The sequence below is a fragment of the Tetrao urogallus genome, assembly GCF_951394365.1.
Source record: "Tetrao urogallus genome assembly, chromosome: 13".
Lineage (NCBI taxonomy): Eukaryota > Metazoa > Chordata > Aves > Galliformes > Phasianidae > Tetrao > Tetrao urogallus.
Window position 1 is genome coordinate 18,112,930 of NC_136826.1, and position 15,045 is coordinate 18,127,974.

Below are 15,045 nucleotides of genomic sequence, written 5' to 3' on the forward strand. Positions count from 1 at the left end.
AGGGTGGGGAACAGGAAAGGGAGCCCCACTGCTGCGCCCCGCGGGGAGAGCAGCGGCTCTGCAGGAGGGCTCTGAGTACACATAGACTCTCTGGAGCCTCCCATGTAAATCCTGGCAGGGCACAGCCAGCTCTGAGCTCATTCACGTGAGATCACCGAGTTGGTCGGGGCACGCGCGGGTGGGTGCGCACTGCAGGACCCTGCCCTGCCCCAACCCAGGCTGGAACGGAGAGAAAAACTCAGCCAGCCCATCATGGTTGGTGTGGTTTTGTGGCACATCACGTGCTCTCGGTGCAGACCCTCTCAGTGGGTCAGAAGAACCCACCACAGTGCCAACAAGGAGTCCAGGGGCAGCAGCTGTGGGGTCCGTGTGCCCACAAGGGCATGAGATGCTGCACAACCCAGGAGCAGCACGAGTTCCTCTGCCTGCAGCGTGCACCTGGCTGCAAAGCACAGCCACGGGGCCCCCAGCATTTTCCCCACGGGCAGGATACAGCCCAGGTTGCCTTCTGTTCTCCTGCCACCCTCAATCATCTTTCTTTTAGTGTTAAAACCTTGTGGGATATTTGCATGCCGTTGTGACTTCCCTTCGCCATTCCCCCGTCCAAAGAAAACAGATCCATGTGTTTTAAAATCTCAGCTTACATACCATTCCTTCGGCTCCTGCTCCTTTTTGGGGCTTTTCCTTCTTTTGGTGGACCAGTGACCTGAAAATGCACTCTTGGTTTTCCCTATGAGAGGTGGATGAGAGGAGCTCACACAGCGGCTGCACACTGAGCCCCTCTCTGTGCATCCCATGGCCACAGAGCTCTGCTGCCAGCTCCCCTGGGACCATCCCCTGCCTCCTCCTCCCCAAGGAGGCCCTTCAGGGTTCATTATCATCTGGGCCTCGGCACCTTTTCCCCACTGCCCCTGGCTCTGTGTGTTAGGGAGCTGCCAGACAGACACAAGGAAGGCTGGAGCCCATGAGCTCTGTTCTTCTGCCAGCTTTCCCCTCATCTAGACACAGCTGAAGAAATTACTTGGCTCCCAGTGTGTGGAACTGGGGTACGTTCCTCCCACCCTTCGCAGGATGCTGTCAATGTCCCACCACCAGCTGCTGTCCTGCACCCAAACTCCTCTCAGAAGAGAGAGGAAAGCTCTGAGTTCCATGTCTCTCAACCACTTCAGAGGCATCACTAATTTAAACCAACATTCTTTCCTCCCCAGGGGTCCCAATGAAAGAGAGCTGCTCCACTGAAATGCTTAAGCATTAAACCTGTGCTTGAGTTCCATTCAAGTCCCCCATGGGAACAGGAATGGCCGGAGCTGGGGCACTGCTGAGTGCTTTCCTGAACTGGGCTCCCCAGCTTCTCTGCACCTGAGGCTGCACACGGAGCTGCAGCTCTGAGGCCATCCTTCCCCCAGCCTCCAGCCTGACCTTCTTCTCTCATTTCTTGTGTTTTCTTTTTCTTGCAGGGATTCTTTCCTTCATTTTCCTTCCTTCCTTCCTTCCTTCCTTCCTTCCTTCCTTCCTTCCTTCCTTCCTTCCTTCCTTCCTTCCTTCCTTCCTTCCTTCCTTCCTTCCTTCCTTCCTTCCTTCCTTCCTTCCTTCCTTCCTTCCTTCCTTCCTTCCTTCCTTCCTTCCTTCCTTCCTTCCATCCTAAATGAGGTAAAATCACACTCCTTGCCCTTGTGGTGTTTTATTTCATTTTTTTTTTCCTTTTTTTTCCAGGCAATGGTAGCTTACAACACCTTAATTATCGCATCTCTCAAACCTGGTTAAGGATGTTAATACTTCCTTCCCTGGGCCGTAACGCAGCAGATTTCCCAGCCCCATAAAACGCGCCTTCTGGAATCCAACCATTCTGTGCTGCTGATTTCCACGCTTGCTCCTTGGCCCAGCAGCCCGATGCCCGCAGCCCCGCAGAGCCCAGCGGGTGAGGATTGCCTTTTCCCACGGCTGCAGGACCTGGGAGCACACGAAGGGCCAGGCCGGCTCCCCGCAGCCCCACACCTGCTGCCTGCACAGGTGGGACGTGGCAGTGAGAAGCTGCCAGCAGCCACAGCACATTTTCGGTGGGAATGCGGGGCTTTTGATTTCAATCACATCACCCGGCGAGCGACTACGTTGCGTCATTCTAATCAGCCGGCACATCTGCAGGAGGTGCAAGTTTCCAGGAGTCTGAGCACCAGAACGACGGTATAAATCACAGCGAGGGAAAATCCTTGACATCACCTTCATTTCTGAATCCGATCCTGTGGTCCTGCAGGGTAACGTAGGCTTTCTGGCACCCCTCTCATCCTGGCTGCTTGCAGTTTGAGAGCCACACGGCTCGTCCGAGAGCTCCGTGCATCCGGTATGCGCCAAAAATCCATCTGTTTCCTTATGGAGGGCTCCTGGCTCAGCCGTGAGCTCTGATTCCCCACTCCCCGCCGTGCAGCCCCATTGCTTTCCCCTCTGCTCAGCCCAGGGCTGCACGAGTTCAGCTGTGTGAGCCCTCACGTGTTTCAGCACGGAAAATAATTTGGGGAACGTCCCCCAGGTCCCTCCGTGCCAGCGCCTGTGGGACAAGCGGAGTTCATTCCCTCCTGGCTTTTATTTAGGTGAGTTTTAAATAACTCCAACCCGCTTCCCTGGGGGAGCCATCCTGCCGATTTCAGCACTAAGCGCTTTCTCCAGGTGCTCAGCCTAAATTCTCTTTTGCTCCATTTCATCCCATTACTCTCTCGCTATAAACCGTCCCAGGTAATTTCGATATGAAGCGGCTGCGGAATACATCTGGCGCTGCAGAGCTTCATCACTCGATGAGGGGGTGATTGTAGGTGTTAAGGGACGGGCAGTGGGCACTGGGAAGGGCAGAGAGCGGCTGCAGGGCTGGGCTGGGGACCTCATCTGCAACAGGAGCATCGTGCAGCACCGAGGGCCCTGCAGCTCGTGACAGCAGTGACGCCGGATGCTCCAGGCAGCTGTCCCTGGGGAGACATCAAAGCAGCAAGAGCCACCCTTGACTGCTGCACCAGAGCTGTGGGCCAAGCCCCCATCGTGTCTTTGTACCCCCACAGCCTGCTCTGCTCACACTGTGTGTGTCTGTGCCACAGAGGAATGCCTCGCAGCTGGGCCGGGTCTGGGATGCACGTGTGCTTGTGTTTGTCCCCACACCTCTGTGCACATCTCTGCCCAGGGCGGGGGATCTTAGAGGTGCCGCCTCCCCCGGTGCCTGGCTGGGTGCTGGGTGCAGGCAGCAGGCTGGGGGCAGCACCCTGGGCCCATGGAAAGGGGGAGAACTTTGGCCATCGGGGGATCAGGTTTGTGTGCAGCACAGCCCCGCCGCGCACACTGCACACTCGTCGTGCTCTCCGTGCAAGCAGCACACTCACACTCTCCTTGTGGTGTCTGTGCACACGCTCTCTGCGCACGCACCACTGTTCACACACGCTCTGTGCCCGCTCTGTCCCTTTTGCCCTTCCTGGACTTGATCCTGAAGATGGGTGAGGCACACAGGCAAAGCCTCGTGAGGAAACCTTGGCTCAGTTCCTTGCCCTCCAGACCCACATTTGCCTCGGGGCGCTCTGTGTCTGTGGGGATGTGGATGGGGTGAGGCCCTGCTGGTGGCTGCAGGGAGGATATCCCCACTAACCCAGCGTGTGTGCTGGGGAAGGAGAAAGGCAGAAAGTGGGGAGGGCATTGAATTCCCATTGCTTCTGGGGGTGACAAGGAGGGACGGGCCAGGTGTCAGCTTGCTGGCAGTGTCTCCCCATCTTCCTGCTGCTTGTCTAGGTGAGAGGAAAGCTCACAGAGCCTGGGCTTTTGGGGAAGGCCAGGGCATCCTTTCCCCACTGCACCTCCTCGCCCGGCCAGCACTCAGCCCAGCACCTGCTTTGCAATCTTTCCCCTGCTGCCCCAAAATAGCAAACCCTTCCTCCTGTCCCTGCACGCAGCCCTTGGGTTTCACAGGTGTCCCTGGATGCCAGAGATCACCAGCTGAGGCCAGGAGCCACTCCTCAATCAGTTTTTTCTTCTGAATTCTGAGGTATCAGCCTCAGCTGGTGTCACAAATTCCCTTCATAGCTTCAGTTAGAAAAGCAGGGTTTGTGGCCGTGGTGATGGTGGCACTGGAAGGTGTGTCTCATCCTCACAGCCCAGTGCCCATCCCTCCATACCAGCTGGGCTGCAGCCAAAGGAGCCTCTCCTGAGCCGGGCTGCTTTTCCCACGCCAGAAACATTCGATTTTGTGTCCTTCCATCCACTGAGGAATTCCAGCACGGGAAGAAGCAATAAAAACACCGAGTTAGACTGGATATTGACACAGCCCACAAGCACACAGCGATACTGGTGTGTCAGGTATGTACATACCATTTCAGCCCACGATACAGAGGCACCGGGTGACCTTCGGATGCTCGCTGTTGACATTGCCTATCTTAAACTTGTAATGAGTGCCCACAACAGCCGGCTCGCGCTGCTCACATGGCTGCGTTTCCCTTCATCCTAAGGATGCACCAGCGTTGATTGGCACCCAGCTGGTCTCCACTGGTTTGGTTTGGGGTGTGAGAGACCTCAGCAACGCAAACCCAACGTGCCGGGCTGTTTGCAGACAGACCCTGGGCCTCGTTTTCCTTGGAAAAAAAAACCAGCTGAAACGCTGAAGGCAAAAGGCCTTTGTGTGCAGCAGCACCAGCGGGGTTGGGCACGGTGGTGTGGAGGTGGCACGGCGCTGTGCTGTGCTGCACGTGAGGCTGATGGGCAGTGGGTTCCAGCGCCCAGCGCGGGGCTCGGGCGCCACCGAAGCTGTTTTTGCTTCGTTTCCCCTCTGCCCAGCGCGGTTCTTTTGGCACCGGGAAGGCGTGAAAGCACCATTCTCCCGCTTCAGAATTCCTCGGCTCCCCATCTCCCACCTGAGCCGTTGTGCTGTGAGCAGACGTCGCCATGGCAACTAATCGTGATGTCATTTGCGGAGATTATTGGACAGGAACACCTTGGGGCTGCCACCGGCCGGGGGTTGGGGGGGGGCTCCTCCTGGCCGCAGCTCCGGGCACGGGGCGGCACCGGGCTGAGCCCGACGTGTCCCCCGGAGCGCCTGGGGGCACTGGGGCCGGCCGGCCGACCCGGGGCTGCGCCCGCTCCGTGCCACGTACGTGTTTCTCTGATGGGAAGCAGCGATGGGAGATGCAGGAGGGAAGTCACTGACGCTTTAATGCAGTTTTCAATTCCCCAGCCAGCTCGCTTAGAATAATTACCTTTGTTGCAATATAACTCATTACGGTAGGCTCGAAATCCTCCCACCTAAAATGAAAACGATTATTTTTTTTTTCTTCCTTCCTCGATTTTATTTTTTTTTTTCCCTGTCTCTTTTGAATTAAGGTGTCGTTGGAGAAGCAATTGATAGACTCATTCATTTAGTTTAAATCAAACCGACAATTGTCTCCAGGACTCCAACAGGCTGTGAGAGGCGCGGTGTAACCTGATTTAAGGAGCCGGGAATGGCCTGGCCGAGGGAAAGCATCTGCACAGCTTCAATTTAACAACACATTTAATTCCCGATTTTAATTTCTTTTTAAACGCAGAAACCCAATAAACGTCGATTTCAATTGGATGGCAGGGGTGTGCCGTGCGGGGCGCCGGAGAAGAGAAACGTGCAGAATGAAAGAGCGAGGGCGCTGAGGGCATTTAAGGCTGTCTCAAAACGAGGGGGGGGGGGGGGTTGGATTTCCTTCGTGGAAAACGATCTGACTTGGGAGTATGTTTTAAAAAGTCGGTAGTAGAACGCGAGCTGCCCCTGATGGAGGCACCCAGCCGGCTCCAAGCGCTTGGCCGATGCTTTGAATGAAAATTCATTTCAGATTTCTCATTGTTGAACGCAGTGACCTCACTCCTCGTGACGCGGCTAAAAATCAGCCACCCCAAACCTTAGAAAGTTTCCGAGAGGAGAAAAAAAAAAAAAAGAAAAAGAGCAATCGGCCGGGGATGCTCCGGCTTGCAAATCCCCCCCTCTCGGTCCCCACAAAAGGGGACAAATCCCTCTTAGCGTGGCTCATTTACCAGCACTGAAGGGGCGATAAGGCTCAGCCCTTTCAATTCCCAACACAACGACGCCCCGCGCCCCCCCGCCTCTGCTCAGCGCCGTGCCCGTCCCGAGGGGCGTGGGAAGCGCGCGGCAAACCTCGGCGCGGCACTCGGCCAATCAGCGGCCGCCGCGGTACCGCCAGGGGGCGCCATTGGATCGCGGCTGGGCTTGGGGGCGGGGCCGGGGGGGCGGGATGGGGCCGGGCCGTCTGGGCGCCGCCGGCGGCTCTTAAAGGGCACGCACCGCCCCGACGGCCCGGCCCCGGCCGGCCCCCGGCCCCGCCCGTTCGTGCGGTGGGGGGCAGCCGCGAGGCGGTGCGTGCCCTTTAAGAACAGACAGTGGGGGCGGAGAGAGGCGTGCCCGAGGCTCGAAGGCCCCGTCGGGGCGAGCGGCGATTGGCCGTTCCTCTTTGAGTCGTCCGTGCGGTTGCCTGCGAAGGGGAGTAGAGGGGGCGGCACGGCGGGCGGCGGCGCTGTGCGAGCCGGGACGGCGGAGGGGACGAGCGGGAGTCGCCGTCGAGGCGAGAGGAGGAGCGGGAGGAAGAGAAGGAGGAGGGCGGCGGCGGCGGCGGCGGGGCGCTGCCCGCGGGCTGCGCGGCGCCGATGCGGGGCTGAGGAGCGGAGAGCCCCGCGGCATGGGCGCCTGACGCCCGGTGCCGTCCCGCCGCCGAGGGACGATGGCGCGGCCCCGCGGCGGGCGGTGGCTGCTGGGGGTGCTGCTCGCCCTGTGCCGCCTGGCCGCGCCGCTCGCCAAGAGCCTGGAGCCCGTCTCTTGGAGCGCCGGCAACCCCAAGTACGTGCGGCAATACGGGGGCGCGGGGGGTGCGGGGGGGCCCGCCTCGCCCTCCCCCGGTGGCAGGATAAAAAAAAAATATTATATATATATATATATATATCTATATATATAAAAACTCAGAGCGAGGAAAAAAAAAAATCTATTTAAAATAACCTCCGTGGTCTCGGAAGCGGAGCGGTCGGTGGTGCCGCGAAGAGCGCCCGCGCCGTGCGGAGCTGCCGCCGGACGCCGGAGCCGCCCGGAGCTCGAGGCTGCGTTCTACGGACGGACGGAACCCCCCTTTGGAATACTGACCCCTGCAGCGCTGCACCGGCGGCGTTCTGCTCGCTTCGCTGCCGCCCGGGCGGGTGGTGCTTCTTTTTTTTCTTCGCTTTTTTTTCCTTTTTCCTTTTTTTTTTTTTCTTTTTTTTTCTTTTTTTCCTTTTTTTTTTTTTTTTTTTTTTCTTTTTTTTTTTCTCGTCCGGAATGTTGGGAGCGCGTCGCGTCCCGCCTGGAGGCACCGGGAGCGCCCTGCAGCGCTCGGACTGCCGGGGGGGGTGAGGGGTGGGGGGGGGGGGGGAAGGCGGGGAGTGGGGGGAGGTGGGCTCCGCTCCGGGATTGGATTCGGTGTGGCGAGCGCAGCATTAGGCTGCCTTTTCGTTGTGGGTTTTTCTTCTATTTTTTTTTTTCTTTTATAAATAGGCTGTTGAGGAATCTGGGGAGGAGGAGCGGGGCTGAACCCACCCCCCCCCCCCCCGGAGCGGTGTGCAGGAATTTGGGGGGTTTGGTGGGGGGGGGCACCGGGCTGCCCAGCTCTGAGCCGGGGGCCGGTGTGTGTGTGTGTGTGTGTGTGTGACGGGGGGAGGGGGGCGGCGGCTCCGGCCTTCCAAAGCCTCGAAAACGGCGTTTTTTTTTTGCCCCAAAGCAGGTGTGCGGGGCTCGGGCGGTGCCGTGCCCCCTCCTGTGTTCCCCCCGGGCGTTGCCGGGGGTGCGGCGTGGGGGTTTGGGGGGGGAATCTGTCCGCCTTGTAACGTGGGCACCGCGGGGAAACCGAGTCCCAACCCCCCCCCCCCCCCCCAGGCTGCGCCCGTGGTTTCGGGACGCGAACAATGCGCGTGGCTTCGCTCCCTCAATGGAGAGCGGCGAAGGAGCCTGAAAAGATCTTCCAGCTCTCGGCGCGGTCACTAATGAGCCGTCGATGTTTTGGGACTGATTGTATCGGGATGTTTTTGGTAGCCCTCTCGCTGGGCTTTATCTTGTAAATCGCGGACTGTTTGTTTATCTTCCCCCTTCTCCGCTTTGAGGGAAGAAATAATCTGGTTTTTATCTCGGTTCTCCCCCCCCCCTCCCCGCCTTCCATATTTCTCAAAAGAGAAAATCCGTCGCGTTCTCGAGGTTTGCAGGGATCTGAGCCCACGTGGAGCCCTTCCCGGTCGGACATTCGCTTCTACCCGAACGTTTGTGTTGTGTCCCGAAGGGGCTGCGGGGAGCGCCGTGCAAAGTCTTGAATTCTAATTCAGCGTGTTGGAAAAGCTGGAGGAGGTCTCTGGAGGCTGTAGGAACTCCAATAAGTTAATTCTCTTATTTGTTTTGGTTTTTTTCCTCCCCTTCCTTTTGAAGATCCGTCTGTTAGCTCGGAGCAAAAAGGGGAACTTTTCCCCTTAGGAACTGATCTTTGGTGTTTCTAAGTCTGCTCAGTCAGCATGGAGGGATGGGAGGGTGAGGAAAAAGCAAATTGGTTCCAGAAACCGCCACCACCTGATACGAAAAAGGGGCTCCGTTGGAGTTGGGGGGGTGGGGGTTTGCAGGGCGGGGCGGTGCGGGTGGGCCGGGGGGGTTCAGCGCTCCTTGCGGGGCTTTTGGCGATGCCCGCAGCCGGGGCCGAGCCCGGGCCGCGCCGAGCCGTGCGGTGGAGCTCGGGGTCGCGCAGCTGAGCTGCGGGATGGAGAGAACCCGGAGGGAGCGGTGCGGGTCCGGCAGCTGCGGGGCTGAGCGCCGGGCGGTGCCGCACACGCGAAGGGCCGCCGTGCCGCGGCTGCAAGCTGCCGTCTGTGAGTTTGTGTCCATCGCTGTGCGCGTCCCCAGCCCTGCGGGCGGGGATCCATCCCGCTGTTCTCGGGGCCGGCTGGGTCCCTTCCCTGTGCGTGTGGGTTTGGGGGCACGGCTCACTGCTGTCACAGCCGTGCCGTGCGGTGATGCTGCAGGAGGAGGTGCTGGAAAGGCAGCACCGAGCCCGGAGTGGTGTGGGCTCACACTGCGTGGCTTCCCACCCCGCCACCCCTCCAGCTTCTCTTTCGCTTCTTTTCTTCTTTTTCTTGCCTTTTTTTTTAATGCCTTTGTGCTCCACCTCAGCTGGTGTGGAGTTGGGCACAGCCCCTCACGGCCGTTCCTGCCAGCCTGGTGAACGGTGCGTTTCCAAGGAAGGCCTCGTGCAGTGAAAAGCCCCCAAATGCCCCAATCCTGCACTCCTTGGGTCTGCTGCCATCCCTGGGGTCACCGAACCACGTGGGTGCTGGGCTCCCATTTCCGATCCCAGGGCTCCTTTGGCTCTGAATGCAGCACAGTGAGCTCTCGTGTTTATTTCTAGAGGAAAGAAAGCAGAAACCTTAAAGAAATAACATAATGAAGCGGAACTTTCCAGCAGATAGGAGCAAAACGTGCCGTGCGTCGGACCCTTGGCTTTGGTGTGGCTCTGTGACTGATGGAAATATCCTCCTGCCCTCTGTTACTGCTGGGCAGCCCACAGTGTGCATGGGCACGGTGCACGGGTGGCTCTCATCTGAGAAACATGTCATCAGAGGGGCGCCGATAACATGGCTGATAGCAGGATGATTTCCTCACCTTCCTACACGGGTTGGGACCAGCTCAGTCCTCAGCTGGGGCAGCTCCCGGTGCGAGCTCTGAGCTCCAGACTTGTTGCTGTAATTGCACAGTGAATAATTCCGTGTCCTTAAAGGAAGGAAAAAGGCAGACGTGCAGTGGCTGTGCTGGGTGAAGGGCTGCCGTTTGGCCACGCTGTGCTTGGGGCGAGTTTGGGCTCCACGTGGTGCCTCTCGTGGATGTGAGCAGAGCCCCTTTAAGGGGTCTTGGCGAACTGATCTGGTTTTAATTTTATCCCGTTGTGTCTGACGGGGCTCTGTGCAAAGCGTTCCCTGCGTTTATGGGAGGGGGAGCTGGAGTGTGGTTCCAGGGATGGAATCGGCCCTTTCGCTACTTAGCAGTCGGTGCTTGGGGTTTGCTGCTATTGTTAAGCAGCCCGGAATGGCACGAGGAATTCTGGCGAAATGCGCTCTGCGATCCCTCGGCTGTAATTCAGGAGAAATATTGACCCTGGTGGGCTCCTGCGCCAAGCGTTAAAAGGAAGCGTTCCTAATAAAATATGGGTTGGAAAATTCATTTCGGCTTGGAATTCGGCTCTCCAGAAAGCATTTTAATAAGGAGGTGGGGGAAATGGGACACATCATCGCACAGCTTTTAGGGATCTCTCGTTCCCGTGCAGCTTTTCTCTCTCCCTCCTATAAATCCTCCCCGATTTTGCTCTCGCTGTGGCTCTGCAGGGCCGTGAGCGACTTGCTAAAAACAAAACTGAGAGAAAGAAGTGGGGTGGGGAGGGAAGGACAGGCAGAGCGACCAGACGCAGCCCGGCATCTGATCCTTGGTGGTATTTTTGTTCTGCCTTTAAAGGCTCGGTGGTGCCCTGTGGAGTTCTGTGAGCGTGGTGCTGGGGGCCCGGCGTTGTGCCTTTGTTTCTGCTTACTGAGGGCGCTCAGGATGCCGTGCCATGGGTCTTCATCCACGTAGCCATATCCTGAGCTCATGGCCGTGCCTGGGGGCTTTGCCTGGCCTCCTGAGGCTGCTTTGGGTGAGGTGAGACCCAGCAGTCCGAGCCCAGCCCTAAGTTTCCCCTCAGAGCCTCTTGCAGTGGTTGGGGTGTTGGGATGGCTGAGTGCTCTGGGAGCAGGTCTGCTCCCTGCCTGCACTGTGCTGGGGGGACCTGGGGCTCTGTGCGTGTCTCCTGGGAATGACTTCATTAACTTCCATAAAGAAAAACAACAGCCAGTGAGCGCCGAGCTGCGGCTCTTGCAGTAGCTGGGTAAATACCATGGATTCTATAAAATGGATTTAACTGCTTCCTTTAAAAGAGGGGGAAAGAGGGGGGAAAAAAAAAAAAGCCAACACAAAAAGCGCTGTGATGGGGTGGCTGATTGGTTGTAAAAGTGCTGGAGCTTTCTCCAGAGCAAAACGGCTGCCGGGTTCCTTGGGGCTGTGTTGGGACAGCACCGTTTGTGGGGTGGTTTGTGGGGCTTCTGCTGGTGGTGGGCTGTCCTGTGTGTGAGCACCCAGTGTGTGTGTGCGCAGCGGTGCACTGTGCGTCGTGGCAGGGCTCCTCCCAGGGCATGCAGGTTGTGCTGGAGCTGCACAGCCTCTGCGTGGCACACGGCGAGGTGTCCCTGCGCTGCCGTTCCCTTCCCCATGCAGGTTCCTGCCATGCACCCTGCCTGTCCCCTGCGCTCGGCAGCCAGAGAACGCTGAGCCCGGTGGGAAAACATCTTGTAGCGATCAGTAGCACATGCTACTTGGAGTCTGGCAGCCGAAACAGGGTGGGGAGAAACAAAGCTGAAATCCATTCTGTGTCTAATTAATGATGGCTTGTATCGGGAGCGCAGGAGGACCGCGGGCCCGGCGCTATCGCGGCGTCACATCTGGGCAGGAATGCTGGTGCTGGCGTGGGGCTTTGTTGTGCTCTCGGCTGCGGAGAGCAGGGTCCGTGCTGCTGCCTTCTGCTGAGTTTTCTTTTCCATTTCCTTTCCCGTTCCCTGCTTTGCCGGAGGAGTGAACGACTCCCATCCAGCATCCCAGAAAGTGTCCTGTTCTGCCAAACCTGGGCAGCACCCGAGCATCCCTTGGGAGGCTCTCGTGCCGTGCCGTGTGTGCGCTGCCTACAGGTTGGTGCTGGCTCAGGGCAGTGCTGTGCGTGGTACCGGGGCAGCGCAGTGCCAGCAGCTGCAGGTGCCCGGTTCCAGCACCCCACTGATGGGCCTTACTGTGTGGGATAAGTCTGGGCTGATGCTGCTGTGCTGGGCCGGCTCTGTGTGTGGTGCAGGTCAGGGGCACTGCAGGCACTGCGGCCGCCCCCAAGGAGCGCTTTGGGGTTGTTTCCCCTTGTTTGAGCCTGCAGCAGCTGCTGTGTGAGCTCTCCCCACCGGTGCCCCACGTGGAATCTGGCATTGCTCAGTGCTGCCGTGGCGGAGCCGCTCCGGCCGTGCCATCTGGGCGCTTGTTTCCCAAATTTAAGCTGGTCCTCCTTGTTTTGCTCGGTTCTGAGATCCAGCCTCAATGATCTCGTTGCCGTTGCGACCTTTGGGTGTAAGCAGCGGCCCTGAGGAGGGGGTCAGAAGTTGGATGTGCATCTCCATGGGTGTGCTGGCGCTGGGGAGCAGGCAGGGTGCTGTGCGATGCGCCATCCAGGGCTGTGCTGCCTGGGGGATGCTGTGCCAGCTCTGTGCGTCCCATCTCCAGCTCTCAGCATGCACCAGCATTGGGTGGCTGCTGCAGGAAGCCCACAGTGTTCTTTTGCTGCTTGTTGGCTATGAATATGCTTACCGTGCTCACATCAATCGTGGAATATTTGCGTGCATTCCCTCTCATTAAGGCTGAGCAATGGTTGCATGCTTCCCAGCCGAGGGCTCAGTGCTTTCCTCCTGCTGCTGCCACGCTGGTTTTGGACAGACGGACAGACGGAGCGGTGCGTGTTGGAGCACGGGGCCGGCACTCCTTTGTCTGTCCTCATGTAGTAATGCAGCCCAACGCGAGGGGGAGGCCTGAGGGCCCCCCCAGATCTGGGCCCCTTCCCCACCTGGCTCCGAGGGGCAGCCCAGAGGGTTATAGGCTGGGAAGGGGCGGCGCGTGCGGAGCGCTGTGCTGTGCGGGGCTGGACCAGGTGCCAGGGGGCTGTGTGTGCGTAAGGGGGGGGGGGGGGGGGGGGGGGGGGAGGCTGCAGCGCATGGGCAGCATATGGAAAGGATCTGGGTGTAATATCCCGGGCTGCAGAACAGCTTTGCTGAAGAGGCCACTTCAGCAGGGGACGCGGCGCGGTTAGTCCTCCGGCTGACACATCCCAGGCCTTCCTCCGACTTGAAAGAGCTTGAGCTCGCCTTTGAATCGGAGGATTTATGGCCCTTTTAGGCCTCTCCAATAAAAGCAGCTCTCCCTCCTCAGACAGAGCCCACCGTCTCCCTCCTCCGGGCTCATTATCCTGGGGATTTGTGCCGTTCACTCCCGCTGCGCTCCTCAGATGTGCGGCCGAGGACGCGGGAGCGCAGAAGTAGAGTGGGGGGGAGCGCAGGTCCTGCCCCCATCCTGGGATGCAGAACCATCCTCAGATCCCAGCTGTGGGGTGCAGGAGAGCATCGTCCCGCGGCGCGTGGTCCTCGAGCATCCTTAGCCCCACAGATCACGTCTGTTTTATACAGGCACGTCAAGCCTCAAACTGTTTTAAAGAGAGGCTTAGGAAAGAGTCCAGAGAAACGACATAATAATTATTGTATTACAAATTGTTTCCTTTAATGGGCCCTGTCGGATCGCTCAGTCTGTGAAACGCATTGCATGCCCTCCCCCGGCCCCCACCGCCCCGCGCTGCGCAGCCTTTTTCCACTCGCGCTGCGTTGCTTACAAACGGAGCCCCTATGGAAAATTCCTGCAGCTCTGAGTGTGGGGCAGGGCTGGGGGCTGCCCTGCGGGGTGGAGGGAGTGGGGGTGAGGGGTCCCCTTCCTGCAGGCTGGCAGTGTCCCCTGCCCCTCCTTTGAGTGGCTTTGTGTCCCTGCTGTGCTCGGGGGGTGCTTTGTGCCAGGGGTGCTCCCTGGTTCCGTGCGGATGCTCCCATTGGGGATGCAGGAGGACCCAGCTGCGTTTTGGTACTGCAGCATGTAAGGAGAGGAGCACGGATTTTTTTTCCTTGCCCCCAAAGAATCGATGTGCTGGAATTGAGCAGCAGGTTACATTTCTTCAGCGCGGAGCAGCAAATATGTTTTAAATTTGGCAGCCGGCAGCGGAGAGCGGGTGGGAGAAATTTTCCAGGTATTGCGTTACACTTTCCCCTAAAAGGGCTCTGCTTTGGTGCTGGGGATTGAGGGGAGGCGGCAGCCCCCGGCGTGGGGAGGGGGAATGGTCCCTCGTGGGGCTGTGCCCCTGGGGGCTGCGCTTTGGGCACCCCTGGCTGAGTTGTGCCTCGAGGCAGGGGAGTGCTGGGGGCCGGGATGAATGCTGGGCTTCCTCCCTCTGGGCGCGATGGGAAGTTTCCACCTGGCACCGCCCGGTTTCTCTGGCTTGCCTGGTGTTGTGATTTATCCTAATCTCCTGCTCTGATGTATTTAATAAACGCTTCATGCAAGAGTGAGCCAGGAATTCACTGCGAGCACGGAACTGGGACCGGGCCAATTAGCCAATTATTTTTAGGATCTTTTCTTTTCTTTTTTTTTTTTTCTCTTTAAGAGAAAAATCTTATGAAAAAAAAAAAAAGCCATCTCCAGGTGGCAGGGATGTGCATTGCCTTCTGCTGCACCGAGCAGGAGCAGGGGCTGCCCACACTGCAGCCCTGAGCAATCAGTGAGGGGCACTGGTGGCTGTCCCCAGCATCCCTGTGCATCACGGTGGCACTCGCTGTCTGCTCTGCAGCTGGCAGCACTGCACTCCGTTGTTCTCAGATTCACACAGTATAGGATCTCCCCAGTCAGCAGGGATCCCTGCAGGTCACTGAGTCCAAGCCATTTGCAGCAGGATGAGGAATGGAGATGTGGAGCTCGGTGCCCTGTTGCTGCACTGGCTGGGCAGAGCTGGGCCACTCAGGTTAGGGTTTCAGGAAGCCGTGCGGAGGTGCGAAGAACCGAAGGCGGCTGGAATTTCCCCTTCAGCTGTGTTTGTTTTTCAATCCGTGTTATTCTTACTTGGTGTAAACTTGGTAGGGATGCGTCCTTGGTGCGCCCGCCCCGCTGACGGCACAGGCTGCGGTGGCTGTGTTGGGTCTCGAGGACTTTTCCCCCTGGATGAAGCAGGGGAGCAGCCTCAGTGCTGCTCCTTTGTGTTGTGAGGCTTTGGTCCCACAAGGGTTGGGAAGGACGCCTGGTGGTGTGGGCAGGAGGTGCCCCTCACAGCTTGCTCAGGGCCAGTCCCAGGCAGTGGGGACGGCCCTGTGCTGCTCCCCATAGGGGCTGTGGGGCACGGCGGTGCC

At 58.6% G+C, this 15,045-nt stretch overlaps 1 protein-coding gene across 1 annotated transcript in view; it reads left to right on the forward strand.

Moving 5' to 3' along the window:
* Positions 1 to 6,719: 6,719 nt before the first annotated feature.
* The window catches only part of EFNB1 (ephrin B1), a gene marked incomplete at both ends in the record, with an annotated part of 48,935 nt that continues 40,609 nt past the window's right edge, over positions 6,720 to 15,045 (forward strand). Inside the window, one exon of the mRNA XM_079541982.1 lies at positions 6,720 to 6,835. Within this exon, the coding sequence (XP_079398108.1) occupies positions 6,720 to 6,835 (116 nt within the window). The remainder of the gene's footprint in view (positions 6,836 to 15,045) is intronic.